This window comes from Anabrus simplex, chromosome 1 (assembly GCF_040414725.1).
Source record: "Anabrus simplex isolate iqAnaSimp1 chromosome 1, ASM4041472v1, whole genome shotgun sequence".
Classification (NCBI taxonomy): Eukaryota; Metazoa; Arthropoda; class Insecta; order Orthoptera; family Tettigoniidae; genus Anabrus; species Anabrus simplex.
Genome location: NC_090265.1, coordinates 638,960,133 through 638,986,073, shown reverse-complemented (window position 1 = coordinate 638,986,073; position 25,941 = coordinate 638,960,133). Strand labels below are relative to the sequence as shown.

The 25,941-nt window shown below is 41.3% G+C and overlaps 1 protein-coding gene across 1 annotated transcript; it reads left to right on the top strand.

Annotated features, from left to right (window-relative positions):
• Positions 1-5,467: 5,467 nt before the first annotated feature.
• LOC136884074 (uncharacterized) lies at positions 5,468-25,744 on the top strand. Its single transcript, XM_068229533.1, has 6 exons — positions 5,468-5,472; positions 5,715-5,851; positions 5,972-6,144; positions 16,782-16,976; positions 22,251-22,574; positions 25,367-25,744. Exons 1-6 carry the CDS (start codon positions 5,468-5,470, stop codon positions 25,742-25,744), a joined length of 1,212 nt encoding a protein of 403 aa, XP_068085634.1.
• The last annotated feature ends 197 nt before the right edge of the window (positions 25,745-25,941 follow it).

The following is a 25,941-nucleotide window of genomic DNA, read 5'->3' as shown; positions in this document are numbered from 1 at the left end:
TACCACTAGAATACTGATAACGGACCCGAAAACCAAAATGTTAACGGAACATAACCCACTGAAGTTGTTGAACACAACTCAACATGACATCTTACTGCTGTTAGAAAAGGCACAAGGATCAGATAGCAGTGATTTGAACTTTTTTATCCAAACAGCATCTGCCATGGAGTGAAAGCTGTTTGGCGCCTTAACTTATCTGGTCGATATTATATGTGTAATTGTTAATATTTTATTGTACTGTAATTGTTATTCTTGTTTCTAATATTAAATGTTACTTTTATAATTATAATATTTGTTGGTGTTTTAATGTCACTGTGACAAATTTACTCATGTATGAATGGCCTAGTTCACAAAATTGTGAAGTGCAAGCTGAAAACTAAGTAGAAGTGAATAAAATAAATTCTTCAATGGAGTGACAAGTACTCGACCTACTTGACCGTACTTCGTCTCCCTGCATCACTCCGCGAGATCATGCTAATTGGAAGTACCAGAGTGACCGCAATGGAACTTAAGACACCAGAACAACGATGCCAAAGAAAGACAAGGGCCACGAAGGGCGTGAAAATGAAAGACTCCCTAACACTCAAACCTAATAGCGTCGGGGAAGAAATGAACAAGAGTTGACCAATGGGGGTCGGATAGGACAGATGAAAGTGAGGAGACTGATAAAAGTAAGTGGAAGCAATATCAGGACTCCAAGAGCTCCGTAGTCGCCAACCCACCTCCCAAGTTGAGAGGCCCTAGGGCCCCCTTTAATCGCCTCTCACGACAGGTAGCGTGTATTCCTATGGTGTTATTCTACCGCCCCCACCCACAGGCGGTAAAGAGGGATGGGGAGGGAAAGAGACAGCAGTGAGTAACAGAGTTTTAAAATGTTCTGATCATGCTGATGAGAATTGTTTTTAAGGAGCCTAACAAAACGTTCTGATGTCTTTGAACAGCAAGCCGGATGGAAAAGTGTGTGAACTAATCCGGTATTCAACATTATCGTAGAATTGTTTTGCATTTATGATAGATATTAGGTTTTCCTTATTCGCTCGGATTATAACATTGTCATGACCAGAGGCTGTGTCCACTGTTATTTTACTTGTTGCACGAGTTCCTCCTCCTTGCTTACCGTTATGTCATAAAATTCGTTGAGTGCTACCCGCTGCGCTTCAATCATGCAGTCCGGATTCTCTTCTCAATTAGTGGAATTGGAATAGGTGGAAGAGAAGTGAAGGTCAACATATTTAACACTTGAGTTAGACGTAGGCATTTGCGGGTTAAGAACTTCCCTTACAGCTTTTCTTCATTGTTTGTAGCGGAGGAATTTTATTTCTTCGTAACTGTATTTATCGAGTCTCTTCTCTCGGTCCCTGATGGTAGTGCGTTCTTGGTTAGATTGATTTTTTTATGATCGTTGAATCAGTGCATCACGTTTAGCATTCATGGATTCCAAGTATTTTTTGGTGGGGTGTTATGGACTCAGGAGAAGGCATTTCGACATTAATTCGGCAAATCCATTTTGGTTATGTCGAAATCATCGAGTGTAATCCAACTACAAAAGCGCATTTTCAACTGTGCAATATCTTCTTTGTACAGGTTCATTGAAGTGTGTTCGTTCATTGGGTCTAGTTCTTGCAGTTCGGTGTCTGGTATCTGGTCAGATTCTATACGTCGCTGTTTGGTTGCAACGCGTGGCTGCTAGCAAGCTGTCTGGACGTAGAACTACTTCTATATACCTTTGTATGAGGACGGGGTTTGGGTGTATTGACACTGAGATATAGTTTACAGTTAAGAGGATAGGGAGATGGATTATTACCAGTAGATACAACGCTGATACCTGTCTCTAGTATTGAACGATGGTAATCTTATCTAGGTAACTGATAGACTCCAAATAAATTCCAAGGTAGCAATTTGTGACTTGAACTACAAGATTAGAAATGGCACTAACACGGAGGAACTGCGCAGCGTAGGCTGAATATGTAAGCTATGAATACGGCACATGTACTATACCAAAAACAATCGGGCAACATAGTGACTTGGCCAAACATCTGGCGAGTTACGAGGGAAATAGGTGCTAGGAATTGCTCCGCTCATCTGTGAAGTTGCTGTTTTGGAACTCAACAGTGTGCTATATGAAGCGAAATTTGTATTATAATAAGCGAGTACAGAAGTAAATAAAATATTATTTCGTTAAGGAAATAGAATGATATGCCAGGAAATGTGAAATAATTTGCAGGAAGTTAGTTTACTGGGCTCTCAGATTTTTACAGATTTTCCAATGGACATTGTGCCCCGAAGCTTACATAACCAAATGTTAGACTCTAGATTATGTTACATATCTTCTTCTAATTTCCTGGCCGTATGTGTACCCATAAAACGGGCACTCTCAAACTCACTCAGGGTCGGCCCGTCTGACTCGGAGAGAAAATGTCCGATGTTTTTGTACCAGATCTAATGACACTTCAAGAGCTTTCCGTACCAAATGGTGTTCATTTCTTCTTCTGACGTGACCATACCAGCAGAGCCGTTTCTGTTCCGTCTTGTCGCTAATGGGCACAACTTTAAAGGATCCTCGCACGTGTTCATTGCGCACTCCCTCACGCAGAGTGACTCCCGCCGACCATCGCAACATCCGTATATCTGCGACATGCATTAGCTGGTCATGCTTTTTCTGCCTTGCCCAACATTCGGAGCCGTACATGAGGACAGGCCGGACAGTGATTTTGTACACTTTGCTCTTTAATTTGAATGGCATCCGCTTATCACACAGAACACTAGTAAGAGACCGCAATTTCATCCAACCGACAAATATGCGGTGCTTGACGTTGCATCGATGTTACCATCAGTTGTGATGGCTGATCCAAGATATTTGAACTTGTCGGTCATCGTCAATGGTTCTCCAGCAAGGAAGACAGTGTTGTATGGGCCCGCTTGCCCTGGCTGCACAAAGTTGAAGAACAAGTACTCTGTCTTCTTGTGACTTATTCATGACCCATTCGCATGTAGTATTACTCGCCATCGTTCCAAGACTGCCTCAACCTCCTGACATGACACACCAACCAAAACAATATCGTGTGCATAAAGTATGGTCTGTCATCAGCTGCTCCGTCAGGTAGTTGATGACAATGTTGAACAGTACCTGACTCAGTGCCGACCCCTGATGTACACCAACATCAACACCCTGAAACACCTGCAGTGCTTTTCACCATAGCAGATGGACGTAGGTACATATCTTGGATCATCTTCACATATAGCTCAAGAACCTTTTGATGTTGTAGTGCTGCCCAGACAGTATCTCTAGGAACGCGATCGAAGGCTTTTTCCAGATCGATAAATACCATCAGTTTTTACGTACCTCATGGCGTTTCTCAATCAAGGTCCGCAGTCTGAATTGCGTCACTTCTTGACATACTTGATATGAAACCACAGTGGTTCCGGTGGATGTTAATCAAACCCTTGCTGCAGTCTCCTATGACGCGCTCCCAGATTTTGAGTGTGTGTGAAGTGAGTTTGATGCCTCGGCAATTCTCACATTCTCGGACATCACAGTTTTGCTTGTAGATGGGCACAAGGAAGCTTTGACGGAACTGTTCTGGCATTGGGAATCCATCGAGGATTTTGTTGAGCAATCTCGTCAGCCACTCATTTTCTTCGGCATCTACGATTTTCCATAGTTCAGCTGGATTATCATCAAGGCCAACCGCTTTGCCGTTCTTCATCTTTGACACAGCTGCTGCAATATTAGAAAGGGTGACTTCAGGCACAGGCCCCTCAACTGGACACTGCGGAACTGCTCTGTCTCGTGGAAACTCCTCATTTAGTAACTATTCGAAATACTTCTTCCAGCGGTTGTAATGGCTTTATCTTTAATCACAATCAGTAATGTTCCCCGATCATCATGGACATATTTGGTGGCGACAATATCCCTGGATTGTTTTTTGCGCTACGCATCGACCTTGTAGATCCTCTGCACACCCTCTGGTGTCTCAAAGTCGTCATAGAAGCCTTGCTGCTCTTCACTTTTAGCTATTGCTGCGACTCTCTTGGCGTGATTTTTGATAATCGTATATTCTTCCTTTATGTCTTGTCCATTCTGGTTGTCTTTCTCTTTCCAGCATGGTTTAAAGGCAGTCCTTTTCTTCTTCAGTGCTTCATTAACGTTATATTTCCACCACTAGGTTTCCTTGTCTATTTTCATTCTACGATTAAAAACTCCTGCCGGTACAGCACTTTTGGAACCTCGTCCACATTTGATCTGGGGTGTCGTTGTCGTTCCTCTGCGTGTCTTGTACGATATACGTCCCGATATCATCAATGATTGGTTGTGCTGTCTTTATATCGCAGCTTGAACCACTTAATCTTCGTAGTTGGCTTGACTGTTGTTTAACCGACGCCGTAGCAATAGCTCTCCGATCAAAAGCCAATGTTGAGATGTCAGAGGCTCTCATGGGATGACCTTGCAGTAAATAAACTGAGCATATCACGGTTGCAGAGAATGTAGTCAATTTGTGTACATATGACTTTCTCTTCCACTCGGTTTTATGCCATTGAGCAGGTCATCACCGTGAATATGATAAGGTGCTCTTCCTCCTTCTGAAAATATGCGCTGACTACAGCTAGACTGTACGCTGAGGCAAACTGAAGAATCTCTTCACCCTGGTCATTCCTCATTCCGTAACCATATACATTCGGATAATCCTCTCTAGTCCTTCCAATATGACCATTAAAGTCACCCAACACATTCTTGTTCTCTTCATGTGGCATCTGCTGCACTAGATGATCGTAGTCCTCCCAGAATTTTAGTTTCGTGATTCCATCACAGCCAAGCTGAGGCGCATATGCAGAGATCACATTCAGGTGGACGGTATCATCCATGGCTTGTTTTACTACCAATAGACGGTCGCTGATCCGTGTGACTGAAATCAGCCTTCTGATAAGATGATTGGCGAAGACGATTCCTACACCATTTCTTACATTGGTATCACGGTTGTACAAGAGCATATAGCCATGGCTATGTTTCTGGCTTTTCCTTCTTTCCACTTTGTCTCCTGCACACCTGCGATGTTCATTCGGCGCCTTTCTAGAATTTCTGCTAGTTCGGAGGTTTTCCCAGTGAGCGTGCCAACGTTGCACGTGACGATTCTCAACTTTGGCAACGCATTTCCCGCTTTCTGCATGGGGGCAGGTGTCCTAGCTTTTGCCTTACTTTTGTGGGGAGGCAACCTATCTCTAGCCCCACTTTTGCGGGGAGGCGACCTATCGATCTACAAATATGTCGTGCTCTCATGGTCAACATGGTTTGGCAAAAAGTTTTACAGCCGGTTGGCTACTGACGCCAAGCCAGATTAGTCTCGCTGACTGTGACCTGGACGCAGCCGTTGACTCTACTGTTAAGTTCATCTGCCACCAGTCCTATTGCTGTTACTGGCAGTCAGCAGAGTCCCATGGACTTCTAATTTGAACCTTTCAAACAAGCCTCATGAGGTATGGTGAGATGGCTTCAGGTGGCATTTCCTCCATTGAAGGGGCCATCTCCCCCACCTAAAGAAGTTCATCCGCCCGAAGCCATTGACACCCTTAGGAATTCAGGTTATTTACCGCCGCCTAACACTCGGCGTTGAGTCGCTGGCTGTATGCTCTACTCGATTACTGCAGCGGGATGTTCCGGCCAGACGATGTTGTTACATATATATTGTCTATTAATTATTTTTTATTACTTGTTTAAGGCTGAAATTACATGAAGACTTGTCTAAGGGAGCACATGATATTCTGTCCCGCATTGAATGTGGAAATACATCTGAACTGAAAATATTTTCGGCTGATGAAATTAATCTGGAGAACCAGAAATTCTATTTTCATTCAGGTGAAATAAGTTCTTGTGAATTAAACTGCGATGCAGTGTAATTTTTACATGAAATGCTTCATGTTAATTTAGTTCCAGATTGAACTGATGATGAATCTGATAATGGATGACGAATTACAGATGTTGTGCACAATGATGACCATGTGCCACTGCAGGTGCAGTCCAGTGAAATAACACCAATAGTACACGAAGAAGGTACACCGCCAACATCAGAGGCAGGTCTTGACAAATACAACTTGAAAAAGGAACGTGACATAAAATGGATTGAGGACAACAACTCCTCCGATTCAATGGCATGTAGGCTACCCTTGCTCATTGTTATCAATTATTTTCACTCTCCAGTGGAATATTTCAGCACGTTTTTACCTGTGAATATGTTCGAAACAGTATCTCAAACTACAAAACTATATGTAATACGAAAAAATACACATTTTTTGCCAACAAATCCTGAAGACATTCTAACTCTTGTGAGGTTACACACTGTTATGGGTAACTTTAACTATCCTAGAGTATGATTATAATGGGATGAAAAACTGCTTATTCCTCTATTTTAAGAGAGTATGGTTCTAAGTGTAGTTTATAAATTGCGGCAAAACTAACCTTTTGTGGACACACAGGCAGAATATGCAAATGATTGGTAGGTTTGGAATGTCCGTCCTCCGCATGATGCAATTAGGTCGAAACGTTTGACAATTCCCTTAGAAACTAAACCCTGCTTTGAACAACAAATCATGCCATCTAGAGTCCAGTTAAATATTAAACAAGTCCACACCATGGGGAATATACTTCATTTTATGTGGTAAAAATTGTATTTTGAATTATTTCATCCATTATCATGTTTCTAGAAATCAAATTAAGCAATAATTCAAGGATTTGAACTATTGATCTGCTGTAGCGACACATTTGTCGAAGAAAATTTAATGAACCAAACCACCAATTATTCTTTGACAATTATTTTAGCTCATACTATTTGTTTCAGATGATCCAAAGAAGCAAATTTATTGTGCACGCACAGTACGAATAAATCGTTTCAAATGTCCATCTCTTTTATCAGATAAGGAACGTACATAGAAAGGCCGAGGGTTCTCTCCTCAAACAGTAAGTGCAGATGGCGATGTTCTAACTAAGTAGTTCTTAAATAAACTTTTATGCATGGGATCCAATTTTGTAAGTGTTCGTCACGGGGGTATCTCCAAAAGGTGGAATCAGTAAACAAAACATTACATTAACGTTTCAGTGCCAGAAGTGATAAAGCATAGGGGGAGTGGATACATTTACTGTAATTTTATGATTAGCATTTACACAACCTTCATTCAATCAAAAGTAGACACTTAGGATGATTGTCCGTGCTTTTCATATGGCTTGCACTATATGGAGTATGAAAATGATGACAAAGTACTTGGTGTACCAGGAAAGAACGTTCTGGGACCTGGTTCACTTTAGTAAACACATCGGAGAATCTTCGATCATCTCTCAAACTATTTGGCCTAAAAAGAGCGGGACGTCCTAGTGCCAGTACAGAACATGATGTACCAGAGGCGAAGCGACACAGGCACGCTGAGCAGCGCCCGATCAACGAAGTACGTTTGGATCATACAGACCATATGACAAAAAAGATGCATCAAGATGCAAGGCTTCAGAACGTAACAACAGAATAAAGGTCTTATGCCTAAAATGTAAAGTTCACCTTTGCATTAAAAGGGGACGCAATTGCTTCCAGAGTTATCACATTCCAACACCTGTTAGTGAAGGAGGTTCTTTATTCCTTTGGTCTTGTTTTTTTCCTGCTGGCAAGTGTCTCCGGATAGCTATAATGCAATCCTAGGCTCTGAATTGCCATATCAAACTTTTGTGTTATTTCGCAGCTTGTTCTGAGAATATTGTATTAAGTGAGGGATTTTTGGTAATATTCTTTTGGTATATTCCTTATTATAACTTTTAGTAAATTGTTTTCGAACTTATTGTATGATTAATTTACCTACTATGTACTTGTAAATATGAGAATGACTGAATAAAACCTAAAATATAACCTACAACCATCGACTCACTGTGTCCATTACAATGGACATTAATATCTCTAAAATTGCTCAACCTGACTCCAAACTCAGATATAATGAATCAGAATGTTTCATTTAGCAAGTGTACTAACCTTCAGAATTTTGGGTCAATTAGAAAAAAAAAAGCGTGACTGAAAGAGTTAACAAAAAGATTAACTTAACACACAGTTAAGATATTAAACAGTATCGAACGAAAATCATGTCTTGAATAAGATACCGTACTATGAAGACACGGAAAAAATGTTAAGAAAAACAACTATTTTGTCACAACTGTATACAGTACATTGTGTTTAGTGGATATAAGAGTGCCTCTGAACACTTAGGACACCATTCTTTTGCCACAACCATGCACTTCCCCCCCCCCCCCCCCCCCCCCAACGATTTCCCGAATCCCGTCCACACGTCACGAGATTTGTTCCCTGCACAATTACCAATTCTGCATATCACTCGGGTACCATAATTCTTGGCTTGTTGCTTTCACTGATCATGAAAGGGCCGCGACGGTTTGGTGGGATACACTTTCTCTGAGCCGTATACAAAGCGCCCAATTGAGTAATTTGGCCACGCTTCCTTAATCTGCTCCGGTAATGGGCAGGTAGCGCTCACATCGATTGAGCGGCAGAGGTTTTCTGAAGGCTAAAATGAAAAAATATCCTTGGCTCTATAGTGGCACATTTGGTGTCTACACGATAAAATTCATTAAAACTCGCCATAGGTCACCCAAGAGTATTTTGGTTCACAATTGCGATCTGGCGGAGTAAACCGGAACGTCGAAATTTTCACGCAAGTAGTCTTGATGGCGTCACCTCAATATGCCAACATCTGATGCCTGAGGCCTTTCAATTATTATTTTACTTCACATCTGCCACTAGCGCCAACATCTCTATATGCAAACAAAGCATATTGATTCATTTATTTTTCGGGGTCTAGAAGCACTTTCGAACACTTTCAAATAGTAAGCTTAATTATATTTTGTGACAGCCCCAAAGTCGTCGTCCTGCCAAATTTTCACCCGTTTAGACCTAGAAATTAAATTCTTTCAGGTAATTCTTGGCATTTTAAAAATCTGAACTATGGTTGACAGTCAAAGTCCCCCAACCAAACCGCTTCTTATAGTTGACAGAACATTCAACTTATTTGTAAGCTTTGATGATGTGAAAAAGTTATCATCAGTCACATTTAGGCCTTTCCCTGTGAATTGAGTCATCCATTGGTGAACTGCTTTCTCACCAACTGATTCATGGGCAGGACTTGTATCATCTTTGCCTGTATATGAAAAACCGTTGCACACACATTTCGTGTCTACATCAACAGCTAGACAAAGATTAATGCCATATTTATCTGGCTTACTAGCAATGTACTGCAAGAACGGACACCTACATTTAGATGGAAATAGCAGTTCATCGACGATAACATTTGGACCTGGTTGGAAACCAAGACATTTTTTTTTTTTTTTTTTTTTTTTTTTTATGGAAGGATTCCATACCTGGGATGCAAGGGCAAACTTATCTGTACTCAAATGCTGTCTTCGAGTCACTGTATTTTCAAATCTGAGGTAGGCCCTATTTCATGATTTCTGTAAACCGATCCCTTCCCGTCGTCTCAGAGAAGAAGGGTGCACCCCACGTTTTATTCCACAGACTCCTCCTCGGAACTGACTTCCTTCTATATGCACCACTAGCATACAATACAGCACAGAAGGCATGTATTTCCTCCAGCGTGATACACCATGTAGCATCTCCCGACTTCAAACTTGCCACCGCTTCGGTACAATTTTTAATATGTTTCAGAACACCCTTACCTACCCGAAGACGCAAGGCACTGCCTAGAGTATTCTGTGAGATATTTTTAAAATATGGACTTAGCTCACTGTTTTGCCGAAGAATATTCTGGTTTCCGCGTCAACCAGAAGTACCGGATCCGCAAGCGTTCAATATGCAGCTGGTTCTACATGACCTACCGGGAACTTTGCGGACTGAGATTATTCTTTTCTTTGAGTAGCTCTTACAATTCGTGTAATACCACGTCCTCGAAAAGGTAATGCGACCGAAGGAGCTTCGACATGTGAAACGAGAGTTACATCTGGTTCTGTTTCACGACTTTCATCTCCACTTGTTGATGCAATATTATTGTTCCTATTCATCTTTTCATTACTGTAGGCGTTCCTCAAATATTGTCGTGTAGCCATAATATCAAAACATATGTACAACTAGCTGATGTACCCGTGCTTCGCTACGGGATTCTCAGAAAGACTGACTTGGTGGTTTTCCTAACTTAATCCAACATAGGTCATTACAAAAACGTCAGTAGGAATGTAGCGATTGAAAGCAATGTTATCATATAAAATACTCGATCAAATGAAACACCGCAAACTTTCTCACTTTCAACGAACAGTACTACGGTGCCGATCTAAGAGTCCGAAGTTCCACAGCTGGAATAACCAGGTCGCAGACTGCCGTGAACACTCCTCTGTCATTATTCCGTTAAACATGCACACTACTCATTCCAATCAGTGCCTCCGAGTAGGGACTGAATAGCTCGAATACTATGATGAACCAATGTGTTACGAACCAGATATATCAGAAAATGTATGAACCAGAGGAATGGCATGCTACTTCCCGCCAATATACAGGCAGGCTGTTTCAGTCGGTACGACCAGGCGAGTTGGCCGTGTGGTTAGGGGCGCGCAGCTGTGAGATTGATATATATAGATTTATCTATACGACCACTAATGACATAAATAACTTATTTGAGAATTACATTTCAGGCCTTCCCCTAAACTACCATTTCACTCAGCGTGAATAAAATAATTTATAGCCTAGATGGTAGTGGATCATCACCCGACATTACATGACGATTTTCATTAAATTCTCTTCAGCCGTTTCCTCTTGATGCGTGTACATACATACATACATACATATAGACGGACAGACAGAAATTACGGGAAAGTAAAAAAATGCATTTCCTTGTTACTGTAGACATGACAGATACAGAAATACCATTCATTTCAAATTCTGAGCAATGTACAGGCAAAACACTTATTTTATATATAGATCACATTTCAGGCCTTCCCCTAAACTACCATTTCACTCAGTGTGAATTACATTATTGATAGCCTAGATTATAGTGACCTATTCCCAGACTTTGCATACCAATTTTCGAGAAGATACGACCACTAATACAATAAATGTTTGACAATTAAATTTTAGGCCTTCCCCTAAACTACCATTTTTCTCAGCGTGTATAGCCTATATTGTAGCTACTTATTTCCAATGTTTGTCTACTGTTTTTCATTAAGGCACGACCACTAATAACATAAATATTTGAGAATTAAATTTCAGGCCTTCCCCTGAACTATCATTTCACTCAGCGTGATCAAAATAATTTATAGCCTAGATTGTAGCGGTTAATCACCCGACTTTACATTCCGATTTTCATTAAATTCTCTTCAGCCGTTTTCTTGTGATGCGTGTACAGACAGACAGACAGACAGACAGACAGACAGAAATTACGGAAAAGTAAAAAATGCATTTTCTTGCTACTGTGAACATGACCGATACAGAAATACCATTATTTTCAAATTATAAGCAATGTACAGACAAAACTCTTATTTTATATACAGGGTGAAGCGAAATTCGCGCACTCAGGCGTCGCAGCGCGACTGCTCACATGCCAGCAATAAAAAAAGTCTCTCACAAAAGTTCGTCCTTCGAGTATATCCGGCAGAAAAAGGGCGTTGAAGAGTGGCAATCTGGCAACACTGTAACCACATGTAGGGTAACTACCTCTGTCAGCACGTATTCTTTGTGCTGTACAGTTGGTGCAGTGGTTACAGTTTTGGGTTAGCATTCAGGAGGTCGGGGGGTCGATCCTGGGTTGAAGCGTATTTTTTTTTTTCATAAATGTAGTCCAGGTGGTATGGTATCTGGCAACTTAATCGTCAACAGCCATTGCAGCGGGTCCTCTAGAAACCCTTTGCACTTACATACTACGATCCTACAAATGGACGAACAATCGTTTCCCTTGGTCAGCTTTGAAAGACGTCCTTTCCACGTCGTGGGCGTGAATTTATTCGCACAAATTCATATACTAAATGCGAAACCTGTTTTCTTTCTACCGTCCTCCAACGATCTCATAGATTAGTAGCAACTGTTATTCTTGCCTCGTTCAAGTCCATTGTATTTCGTAAGGGCTTACGTTACCAGTAGGCCTAGCAAGGTATTTGTTGTGTTCAGCGTTACAAAATGTTGTAAATGTAGGATACATGAGACCTAAGGTACGGTGTCTTACTGTATTACAGTATGTAATGTCCGATGGAAATTAGTAAACAAAAAATTGCGCCTTAACCCAGGATCGAACCCTCTACCACCTGCATGCCAACCCAAAACCCTATCCAATGCACCAACTGCTCAGCACGGATGTATGATGCTGACAGAGGTACTTACCGTACATGTGGTTACAGTGTTGCCAGATTGCCACTATACAACGTCCTTTCTCTGCCTGATATACTCGCAGGACGAACTTTTGTGAAATACATTTTTTATTGCTGGCATGTAGGGAGTCGCACTGCGACGCCCGAGTGCGCGAATTTCGCTTCACTCTGTATATAGATTACATTTCAGGCCTTCCCCTAAACTACCATTTCACTCAGTGTGAATAACATTATTGATAGCCTAGATTATAGCAACCTATTCCCCGACTTTGCATACTAATTTTCGTGAAGATAAGACCACTAATACAATAAATATTTGACAATTAAATTTTAGGCCTTCCCCTAAACTACCATTATTCTCAGCGTGTATAGCCTATATTGTGGCGACTTATTTCCCATCTTTGTCTACCGATTTTCATTAAGACACGACCACTAATAACATAAATATTTGAGAATTAAATTTCAGGCCTTCCCTAAACTACTATTTCGCTCAGCGCGATTAAAATAATTTATAGCCTAGATAGTAGCGGTTCAACATCCGACTGTACATTCCGATTTTCATTAAATTCTCTTCAGCCGTTTTCTCGTGATGCGTGTACAGACAGACAGACAGACAGACAGACAGACAGACAGACAGACAGACAGACAGACAGACAGACAGACAGACAGACAGACAGACAGACAGACAGACAGACAGACAGACAGACAGACAGACAGACAGACAGACAGACAGAAATTACGGAAAAGTAAAAAATACATTTTCTTGTTACTGTGAACATGAACGATACAGAAACGCCATTCTTTTCAAATTCTGAGCAATGTACAAACTCTTATTTTATATATAATTACATTTCAGGCCTTCCCCTAAACTACCATTTCACTCAATGTGAATAACATTATTGATAGCCTAGATTATAGCGACCTATTCCCCGACTTCGCACACCAATTTTCGTGAAGATACGACTACTAATACAATAAATATTTGACAATTAAATTTTAGGCCTACCCCTAAACTACCATGTTTCTCAGCGTGTATAGCCTATATTGTAGCGACTTATTTCACATGTTTGTCTACCGATTTTCATTAAGACACGACCAATAATAACATAAATATTTGAGAATTAAATTTCAGGCTTCCCCTAAACTACCATTTCACTCAGCGTGATTAAAATAATTTATAGCCTAGATTGTAGCGGTTCATCACCCGACTTTACATTCCGATTTTCATTAAATTCTCTTCAACCGTTTTCTCGTAATGCGTGTACAGACAGACAGACAGACAGACAGACAGACAGACAGACAGACAGACAGACAGACAGACAGACAGACAGACAGACAGAAATTACGGAAATGTAAAAAATGCATTTTCTTGTTATTGTGAACATGACCGATACAAAAATAGCATTCTTTTCAAATTCTGAGCAATGTACAGACAAAACTCTTATTTTATATATATAGATTTATGAACTATTACAAAGCTGTGAATATGACAATGAACCTGCCACCAAAACATTGTCCGGCTCCATGGCTCCATGGTCCAGAGGGCCACGGGTTCTATTCCTGGCCGGGTAGGGGATTTTAACCGTTATTGGTTAGTTCCGATGGCTCGGGGACTTGGTCTGTGTATGACATCTTCATCATTAGAATTTATCATAGCTAGGGCCCCATCTTCATAGACGCGCAGGTCACCAAACGGTGTCTACTCGAAAGACCTACACCAGGCCTCTTCGGAGGCAACTCACCATTATTTACCAAAAGACTGGGGCATATAATGAAAGGGCACATCGCAGTATATTGAGGCAACAATGAATTATTTTCAACTAGCTGATGTACCCGTGCTTCGCTACGGGATTCTCAGAAAGATTGACTTTGTGGTTTTCCTAACTGAAATCAACATAGGTCATTACAAAATCGTAAGTATCAATGTAGCGATTAAAAGCAATGCTATCATATAAAATACTCGATCAAATGGAAAGTCGCACGTTTTATCACTTTTAACGAACAGTACTTCGGTTAGATTGCGGTGCCAATCTAATAGTCCAAAGTTCCAGAGCTGGGATGACCAGGCCGCAGATTGCCATGAACACTCATCTGCCATTATTCCGCTAAATATGCCCACTGTTCATTCCAATCAGTGCCTCAGAGTAGGGATTGAATAGCCCGAATTCTATGATGATCCAGTGTGTTACGTACCAGTAGTATCAGAAAATGTATAAACCAGAGGAATGGCATGCTAAAGAAGAAAGTTATCTAACTCCCCAGCTAATTCCCATCAATATTCAGGCAGGCTGTTACACTCTGTACGACTGGGCGAGTTGACCGTGTGGTTAGTGGTGCGCAGCTGTGAGCTTGCATCCGAGAGATAGTGGATTCGAACCCCATTGTCGGCAGCGCTGAAGATGGTTTTCCGTGGTTTCCCACTTTCACACCAATCAAATGCTGGGCCTGTACCTTAATTAAGGCCTAAGGCACTCCTAGCCCTTTCCTACCCCATCGTCGCCATGAAACCTATCTATGTCGGTGCGACGTAAATCAAATAACAAATACTCTGTACGCAGCAGTAATCCTATCTACCGGAGATGAGGGGCAACAGTAGACACAAAGCACATCACGACAAACAATGGTCAATGTAATGTTATTGTTGATCAATGTTATGAGCGTTCTATATTGTAGGCCTACACATTTAGTTTTCTTTCGACTCTGTGATTTGTAAAATATTTTATACCGTAAACTGTAGTTTCTTATTCTCCGACTTTACATACAGATTTTCATTAAATACTGTTTACCCATTTTCTTGTTACTCAGCGCTGATATGGACTTAGTAACAAAAATCCAAATTCATGAATATATTTGTGATCATAGCCAGTACGGTATGTATAAGACATGAATAATAGGAAATTTAATACTATATAACCTTAGTTATGTAGCATTCATCGGTTACACCTCTAATAAGAAATATTTAAGAATTACATTTTAGGCTTTCCCCTAAACTACCATTTTACTCAGCGCGAATAAAATAATTTACATCCTAGACTATAGCGACTTATTTCTTGACTTTGCATACCGATTTTCATCAAGATAGGACTACTAATAACAACAATATTTGAGAATTAAATTTTAGGCCTTCCCCTAAACTACTATTTTTCTCAGCGTGAATACAATGATTGATAGCCTAGATTGTAGCAATGTATTCCACCAACTTCGCATACCAATTTTCTTTAAAATACGACCACTAATAATATAAATAGTTGAGAATTCAATTTTAGGCCTTCCCCTAAACTACCATTTCACTCAGCGTGAGTAAAATGATTTATAGCCTAGATTGTAGCGGCTCATCCCCCGACTTCACATACCGATTTTCATTAGACCACTAATAACATAAATAGTTGAGAATTCAATTTTAGGCCTTCCCCTAAACTACCATTTCACTGTGTGTGAGTAAAATGATTTATAGCCTAGATTGTAGAGGCTCATCCCCCGACTTCCCATACCGATTTTCATTAAATTCTCTTCAACCGTTTTCTCGTGATGCGTGTACATACATACAGACAGACAGACAGACAGACAGACAGACAGACAGACAGACAGACAGACAGACAGACAGACAGACAGACAGACAGAAATTACGGAAAAGTAAAAAGTGCATTTTCTTGTTACTATGGACATGACCGATGCAGAAATACCATTATTTTCAAATTCTGAGCAATGTACAGACAAAACTCTTATTTTATATATATAGATTGGCGTCATGACCTGTTACGCTGTTGAAAAGGGGAGATAGGATGTGTTTACCAACTAAAGCAAAAATACATGATAGAATTATACATTTTATATGAATTTTTCGTGGCTCTGTTTGTCTCGTAGGAAAGGCTGGAAGGGCATGGTGACGTGATTTCCAGACTTGGCACATGTTTTACAGACGAATGCCCTTCCTGTCGCTAAACTCCGTCGAGATGTTGAGTTTGAAATGAACGGTAAGACACAAAAGAACAATCAGCCTTCGAGCCAATGGATTTCATAATTAAAGCCAGAGCTTCCTGACCCAGACGCGGATCGAACCTGGGACCTTCCGAATGCCAGCAGGCAGAATTATTTAGATGGTAGCACAGATTATTCTGTATTAATAACACAGTGCAACAGTGAAAACATTTTTTTCTGAAAAGTAGGTGTACTTTATGTATTTCTGCCTCCTGGATTAGAAAATGAGACTGAAAATATTTGGAAAAGATCCAAATCATTATTAGCAAAGTATGCGTTATGTGCCAAAACTGTGGGTGATAATTACATATTGAAGTAGTACATATACACGGCACACGAATCCTGCTGAACTAGAATACAATTTTAAATCAACAACATATTGAAATACGCACACATTGAACAGATGCATACAGAAAATGTGGTAGAATACAAGCACTAACGTAATTCATTCCGTGCTTTCTAGTTGTCATGGCGTGACCCCTGGACTTCCTCTTATGGGGCATTTCCGTGTGCTCACTGTGAAGCATCCAGCAGTAGTCTCCCATCATCCGAACATCCCAAGTGCCCTGGTATCGTCGTTCCATGTCCTTTATATCCTGATGGAACCTTTCACCCTGTTCCTCACTTACAGCACCCAGGTTTGGAGGAAAATGTCAAGGTGAGAATATAAAAAATGTAACTTCAGACTCATGGAGCATCCCAACATTTCAACTTCGGGAGCATGTCCTACACTATGTCCACATACTCTGGGCTACGATTGTTTCGCAGGAAGTTTCGAACTACACACTTAAAGGCAGTCCACACTTCTCGCTCCACGGAATTCATTGAATGAAGGAGACCTTCGTCTAGCATTAATTTCCGAATATCAGGACCAGTGAACACGCCCTCCTTCAACTTAGCATTAGACAGGTTGGGAAACTTGTTACATAGATATTTGAAACAGTTGCTACACCTAGGTAATGCTTTGACAAACTGCTTCATTATGCCCAGTTTGAGGAGCAGAGGTGGCAAGAGTAATCTGTCCCTTTCCACTATAGGATCACACTAAGATATGTTTGTCCCCTGGAACCAATTCCAACCTTCGGGGCCACGGCTTTTGCATATTATATTATATTAATATTATATTATATTATATTATATTATATTATATTATATTATATTATATTATATTATATTATATTATATTATATTATATTATGATAAACACTAAATCACCATATGATGTTCAGAATATCAATCATAATATTATTATAATACCATTAAACTGCATAACCATTAATTAAAAATTTACGCGATTTGTGCAAAAACTGTGGGCGATACGATATTTTCAGTATCAGTTTCGAATTCAGGAGGTCGAAGCACATGAACAACGCCTACATTTTCGAAAACAATTTTTTGTGACTTTAAAATTTGTTGCATTGTGTAATCTGAGTGTGCATTAGATCAATTAAAAGCGAAAACACAATTAATGATCGCTTGAGCCTACATTCATGTTTATCACACTTACCTGGCATGTACGGAGAAAATTTGTCGCAGTGTCAGTAGTTGATTTCATGATTTGTAGATATGTAGTACAATACTTCTGTACACAATTCTCAGTATTTAGATTGTAAAAGTGTAGTTTCGGTAGATTTGCAGTTCTTAGAGATATAGACAGGAGGATGTGATTTCTTTCGGACATGTGTGTGTGTGTGTGTGTGTGTGCGCACGCGCTATGTGGGCAAATTTATGTGTGTTTTTTTTGCTATTTGCTTTACGTCACACCGACACAGATAGGTCTTATGGCGACGATGGGATAGGAAAGGCCTAGGAATGGGAAGGAAGTGGCCGTGGCATTAATTAAGGTACAACCCCAGCATTTTCCTGAAATGAAAATGGGAAACCACGGAAAAATCTCTTCAGGACTGCCGACAGTGGGGTTCGAACCAACTATCTCCCGATTACTGGATACTGGCAGCACTTAAGCGACTGCATATGGGTGTTTCAGCGTATAGGGAATATGATTTACGATGTTGTCCATTTTCCAGCGTTGATGGTTAATTTTGTTCATTGTAAGAATACGAGTTTTTTTCTTTTCCTTCAGTTCATTTGAAGTGACCACATGATACTAATAGTTCAATTAATTAACTGATAATCCATCCCGGACAGGTACATAGTTGATGTGTCGATTTACTTTACAACATTTGATCAAGCATATTCAAAAGAAATCAATTTAACTTGTTAATTTAATTATACTGTGAATATATAACGATATCATTTCAAATTAATTTTCATTACAAGAAAATTAATTATAGTATACTTAATGTTTATTTCTCTCGCTCGTCGCAATCGTCGCCATAAGACCTATCTGTGTCGGTGCGACGTAAAGCCCCTAGCAAAAAAAAAAAATTCTCTCGCTAATTATAATTTATATTTAAATTATTTTTCTTACGATTAATCGATGTATTTTTCAGATATATACGAAAATTTTACCTCGACGGCCTACTTTCACAAGAAATCATTAACTAATTTAATAATTCATATGCCGAAAGAACGAATTTAATGTTACAATTCAATTCTGTTTGAATAGTTAGGATAAATATTGTATACATCATCCCATTTATTTGAACTACACAGTTTAAAAAATGCTCCACAAAACAATACCTCACACCCAGGTATATTACCAACTAAACCTTTATTCTTTTCCGTTGAAGTATTCAAAAGAACATCGATGGACTTTCGTTCATTTTCAGAACACGGGGAAATGTCCAAATAGGGGCGAAAACAAAGTGATAACAGTCCTCCAGGGTGGATTTTTATCACAGTTGGACAGCTTCAGTATGGTGTATGTCCTCCACGAGCATTTATCACAGCTTGGCACCTACATGGCATGCTCCGTATAAGTCGACGGAGATCACGTTGCGGTATTAAGGTCCCATTATTCAATGAGAGCCTGTTCGAGGTCTTGGAGATTCTGTGGTGGAACAGGACGCCCACGAACACTTCTGTCAAGCCCATCCCACACATTCTCGATGGAATTAAGGTCGGGACTCACTGCTGGCCATTCCCACTCTTGAATGTCCAGTTCTCGCAAGACAGCTTTGGTGATGCGCGCTACATGAGCCCGGGCATTGTTGTGCAAGAGTATGAATTCAAGGCCAACACTGTATGCAGCAACCAACACATGCTGTAGCAGTAACTGCTCGATGTACCATGTGGCGGTAAGATAACCACGGACGACGACAAGATCCCTACGGCCATCAATACTGATGCCACCCCACACCATCAGAGAATCTTGTCCGAATCGGTCGCCTTCCTGGAGAACATTTGGCATGTATAGTGCGCGAACCGTTTCTTGAGCCCTGAGCTCCATACTGCCGAATGGGAACTATGGCTCAAGAATAGCTTCGCGTACTATACTGCTCACCACGGCGTCTCCATACACATCGACGTCCATCACGCTGGGTCAGGGGAAGTCTGGACTCGTCTGTGAACAACACAGGTCTCCATTGGCGAAGTTGCCAGTTGTCGTGCGTACGGGCAAACGGAAGGCGAGCTGCGCGATGTTGCTGCGTTAAACGGGGCACTCGAACAGGATGTCTGGGTCGTAACGACATTTCTCTGAAACTTGTTCCATACTGTCTGGTCAGACATTGTGACTCCAGTGACCCTCCTGAGGTCTTGTTGCTGTTCACTGGCAGTTGCTGAACGACGCCGCAACGCACAGATGTTCAGATATCGGCTATCCTGTGGGGTTGTCATGCGTCCACGACCTTGTCCAACCCTCCTTGCGAACTGGCCTGTCTCATTGTAGCGATTCAACAAGTGGTGAATAACTGACGGAAAGACATTGAGATCCACAGGAACACGACGAAAAGTTCATCCTTCCTGGATCAAAGTGATGGACCTTGCGACTTGAACCTCGTTAGAATGTCTCATGGGATGTGCTGGTTTACATACAACGTGCTCATATGACCGCAGTTGTCTGTACCTCACAACGACACACGGACGCACCGCTATTCACTTTGTTTTAAGGGGTCACCTGACAATTTAATGCATGGCTACGCCTACAGATGGAGTATAACTTCGATTTGACATACCGTGAGTAGCTAAGGTCTCAAGGTATGCTGTACGACCATTGGAGCCCCATCTACCAAATTAACGTTTACATACCAGACGTTAAAAACACGTTAAAAACACGTTCCCCTATTTTTAACTGTGTTTTTTCATGTTACCTCAAGGGCTAAATCTATTTCATAATTAACACAGTGATCATCCACACTCCCATAGTTAGCCAGGATGGAATTTTCTGATTTTCAATAAATCATGTGTGCTTCTTCTATTTTACGTCGCTTTTTCATCCCCATCACGACGCAGGTCGCCTACGAGAGTCAAATCAAAAGACCTGCACCTGGCGAGCCGAACTTGTCCTCGGACACTCCCGACACTAAAAGCCATACGTCATTTCATCTGCCGAACCTAGCGTTATTCACCCTGCCAGGTACGATTATTTATTTGGAAGTCAATCCTTAATGAGCTCCCTTGACACGTCTCCTGCTCGCTGCTGACCTTGTTACGGGGACAATACTCTACCACAACGATTTTGGGTAAAACTGAAACTGCAGTCCCTAAACGTAGAATGATGAAGAACTTAATTTCTCTTATTTGTACAGAATATAAAATGTATAGACTTCAAAAAGAACAAAAGTTATGAAATTACTTTTTAAAATCATGCCGTATGAAGTACGTAAAAACGAATACAGGTCAAAATAACCCGTCCATCATTCGATAGTGTTACGGCGAATCTGTCTTAACGTGTGTTACACCCAACCCTTTAGAGCAGAAGAAATGTACTCATTAGGTCGAAGATGCTGTCGATTAGATTGCTCTAGAAAGTTGTCTTACTTAACTCAATGTCATGGACAGGATACGGTAATCAAAACTCCCACTGCTGATGTCACAAACACGTGACAACGTTTCTACTCTGCACGTAACGTGTTTAATTCAATCTCTTATATTCTTTGTGAACTGTTGAGAATTGATCCCGGTATAAATAGCACCGTTTCTGAAGGCTTTGTCGACAGTCATCCAACACAGTCCACAGCGACAATTATGGCTTTAGTGAAGGTAAAGTAATATAGAACTCTAGACTAGTTCTAGTTCTTAGTTTCAAATTAACCCTTATCAATCTGGTTACATTACTCGTATCTATTTTCCTGGAAAAGTATGGGTTTATTGCTTAAGACTAATATTTAGATACTAATCTAAATATGAAATAAAATACAGTACTCTACATGATTACATGTCCGGCTCATTGGCTGAATGGTCAGCGCGGTAGCTTTCGGTGCAGAGGTTGGCCTTGCGATTTTAACCACGTCCGGTGAATTCCTCACAGAAACACAATTGTGAATACATCTCTCCGCGTTAAGTATGTGTCACGAAGCGCATCCACCCGTAAAACCGGCCTTAAATTACCATTACCGCCCAAGCCACATGACTGGCAAAATACCATGAAAGAAAGTAATTTGTTCATCACCTTTAATACCTGTAAACGACTTTCTTCCTTTGCACACGAAATGTTCTTCCAAGATTTCCATTCCGCCTTCAGCAATAAACTTTACAGCCTGATGTATGCTACACTTCGGTTTAGACTTCTTCACAATTTCAGAGCTGCTTAACACATCATTCCAAGTAATTAATTACTGAACTGAGGGAAACCGACCACGTCATTTTGAATGATAAAATGGTTCTGTTCACTGCTCGATGGACTTGATAGTAACTTTAAAACAGATAGTTTCATAATGTTTTCGCGTCCCGAATGAATTTTAATGCGACACTTAATTGAAAACCGGGATTGTCCTGGGAAAATTAGCACGAATGTAATCCCTCGTCATTAGGAATCCGAAAAACCCTCTCGTATCGATATAATTTTTAATATTAATTCTTTCCCTAGATACTTGCGCTGGTTGCGCTGCTTGCAACAGCGTATCTTAGCGTTAATGCTGGAGGTCATGGAGGAGGAGGTGGCGGTGGTGGTCATGGCGGCGGCGGCGGAGGGGGCCATGCACATTCTTTCGCCTATTTCCATGGCCCAGTAGAAGGTGATGCTCAGGAGGTCCACGTTTCTGATGGCCATGGCGGTGGAGGTGGAGGTGGACATGGAGGTCATGGAGGCCATGGCGGTGGTGGCGGAGGACATGGAGGTCACGGAGGCTATGGAGGTCATGGAGGACATGGAGGTCATGGTGGAGGCGGTCATGGATACATTGACTACGTGGTAAGTTCCATTCTAAAAGTATATTTCTGTTTAGTCCTGGTATTTAAAGTAGCAGCGATCTAAAACGCGTTTTTCTAGCTCTTTGGCTGAGTTGTCAGCATACTATTCTTTGGCTCAGAGGCCTCCGTGTTCGATTCCCGATAGGGACCGTAATTTTAACCGCGAGCTAGAGTTCCGGGGGTTGAATGTTTGTGTTAGTCGATACACCTCTTCATTTATGAAAAATACATCACATTACCATTCATCACAGAAACACGCAATAGTGAACACATCGTTCCAAAAGGGGTTGGCGTTAGGAAAGTTATCCGACCATAAAACAGGGATAAATCCACATAATCCGTACATTTTGCGTTTTGCGCTTTCATTTTCAAGAGACTCTATGACTCGCAACATATTTGTCGGTAACCACCCTCTAGCACACCTTTTAAGCCAAAACAAACCAATCCCCATGGCACTAAACGCCCTAGAAAGGGCCTTGGCCCGCCCCGCGACCGCCGCTCAACCCAAAGGGGTCGTGTGGTCAGCACGACGCATCCTCTCGGCCGTTATTCTGGGCTTTCGAGACCGGGGCCACCATCTCACCGTCAGATAGCTCCTCAATCTAATCACGAGAGAAAAATCCCTGACCTGGCCGGGAATCAAACCTGGGGCCTCCGGGCGACAGGCAGGCACGCTACCCCTACACCATGGGGCCGGCTACACCTTTTAAGCACAGTGTATAAAGTTAGCTCATTCTACAACTTATGTGCAAAATGGGAGGAAGAACCCTTCAAATGGGTGATTAATTTTTTAATTGACCGAGACCTGAGTCCCAAAATTTAGCCGGGCATTGTACTACAAAATAATTACATTCATCAATAAAAATATGTAGGAGGGATTAAGAACTGCCGTTTAACAAATTTTAATCCAGAGAATAAAACATGATCTTTCAAAGCATCTAAATACTTGTTAGTATATCGTCGCTGCCGGGACAAAACCTCCGTGTGTGGAATATTTTAGCTTAGAACTTTGGCCGGTAAGGTTCTGTCATTTAAGGTGCAATATTGTGTGCATATGGTCAAGGCATTCTCGCTCTTCATAATTGTATGTGCTGGGGGTCAGTATATCTCCAAAAATATTATCACATAGGAGGTTTTGTCCCGGCAACGACGATATTCCGAAGAAGTAGGCCTAATCCATGAATTCCAGCGTGTGTGCACGGGGAAAGTAAATATTATTGTTGGAAGATTTGGATGAATTTCCGCGAGAAAATTAATATAAGAATTTTTGTCGAATGTAAGAAAGGCATCTTCAATTTATATACAAAGTGGTTTAGTTGTGACATTTATTTTAAAATCACGTCTCCAAATAAGAATACCTTGTGCAGAAAACATACAACGTGCGTAAAATGTTCACCAATTATAGTCTCCAATGCTTTGAAACATGGCCCTATGTATCGAGCTGAATCTTATACTAAACCAATTACAGCCGGGCTGAGTGGCTCAGGCGGTGAGGCTCTGGCCTTCTGGCCCCAACTTGGCAGGTTCAATCCTGGCTCTGTCCAGTGGTATGTGATGGTGCTCAAATACGTCAGCCTCGTGTTGATAAATTTACTGGCACGTAAAAGAACTCGTGCGGGCCAAAATTCCGGTACCTCGGCGTCTCCGGAAACCGTAAAAGTAGTTAGTGGGACGTAAAGCAAATAGCATTATTAAACCAATTACATTTTCATATGAGATCATATTGTAAGTGTCCATGATTGCCCTGTTGCAAGTAGTACCATTTGCTTTGTCAAGAAAGGTGCTACTACCCAGAAATACGTCCGCGAAAACACATCATCTCTGCCTGTCTGAACACTCGTCTGCAACTATAACAATTGGATATTCTCGTAAGCGCTCCTTAACCACAGCTTTCATTGCTTCTCCCCAGCGAGGTACATATTCATGTCGCAAGGTAGTTGTCTTTGGCAGATCTCTCGATCCTGGCATGTACCTGAACGTGCAGCTGAAATACATGAGCTAAAACGACTTAAGCACAAAATCTGCACCATGCTACAATAATTAATACTGGACACTTAATGTGTTATTCTTTTATCGATTTTGGCCAGTTGTGGACCACGTAAATAACTCCTCATGACTTAAATTTTCTTTGGCGCCAGTACTCCTTCATCCTCCTGCTTGCTGCTTCTTTCCTTTCAGCCGTCCATTGTTGTTTCTTCTTGGTCGCTGTTTCTGGCTCTAGGAAACCCTTAAATGTGTGTAACTTTTTTCTGAAGGTGGTTCTATTGTGGATGTCTTGATGTTTGATGTTCAATTCTTGCAAATCTTTCTTCGTGTTAACAAACCATTTTTCATAAGAGCTGCCTTTCCTATTGGGCTTATTGAAGTGGTTAAAGATTTTCTTGGCAAGTCTGCCATCAGGCTTTCCTGAAATATGTCCAAAAAATTCTCTTCGCTTTCGAATGACATCTGAAATTGTACTGCAGGTGTTAATGTGTTATTATACCTACATTTATTTTAGTTTACAGATATCTTCTGTAAAGTTTAAACGCGGAAATGTCCGGGCTGCCGACAGTGGTGTTCGAACCCACAACTCCCGAAAGCAAGCTAAGGTTTTCTTTTTCCAAGTCCACTTTACTTGTTCTGAATGGGGGACACTTCTTACTAACGGACATACTGCATATCCCAAAACAAACTAGCTATCGACAATTTTTACTGTATTTTATTGAGTTTGTTGTGTTTACTGTAAATGTCTATGGTTTGAGGTGTTTGGTACTTGTGCCGAGCTCTACAATTTCCTTCTATGTTTTCTAGGCCCATCCGAGGTACGAGTTCGCGTACGGAGTAACTGACCACCACACCGGCGACAAGCACGGCCAGAAGGAGTCTCGTGATGGACATCATGTCGTGGGCGAGTACACGCTGAAGGAACCTGGTGGTAATGTGAGGACCGTCAAGTACCACGCTGACAACAAGGGAGGCTTCATCGCTCACGTCACCAACAGCGGTGGTAACGACCACTCTGGAGGTACCGGTACCTATGGCGGTCATGGACACGGTGGTCACGGAGGTGGTGCTGGAAGCGGCGGCCATGGATATGGTGGACACGGAGGTAGTGGCGGAGGCGGCGGTCATGGATATGGTGGACATGAAGGTGGCGGTGGAGGTGGTCACGGACATGATTACCATTAGAAGACAGATAACGGAACCGATAACTGAAGTTCGTACGGAACATAACCACTGAAGTTGTTAAACACATCTCAACACGATATTTTACTGCTGCCGGAAAAGCCACAAGGCAGAGATAGCATTGTGAAATGAACGTTTTTCGTTGTATGGTTTAGTCGAACTACATCTGCCATGGAGGGAAAGTTTCTTGGGGCCTTATA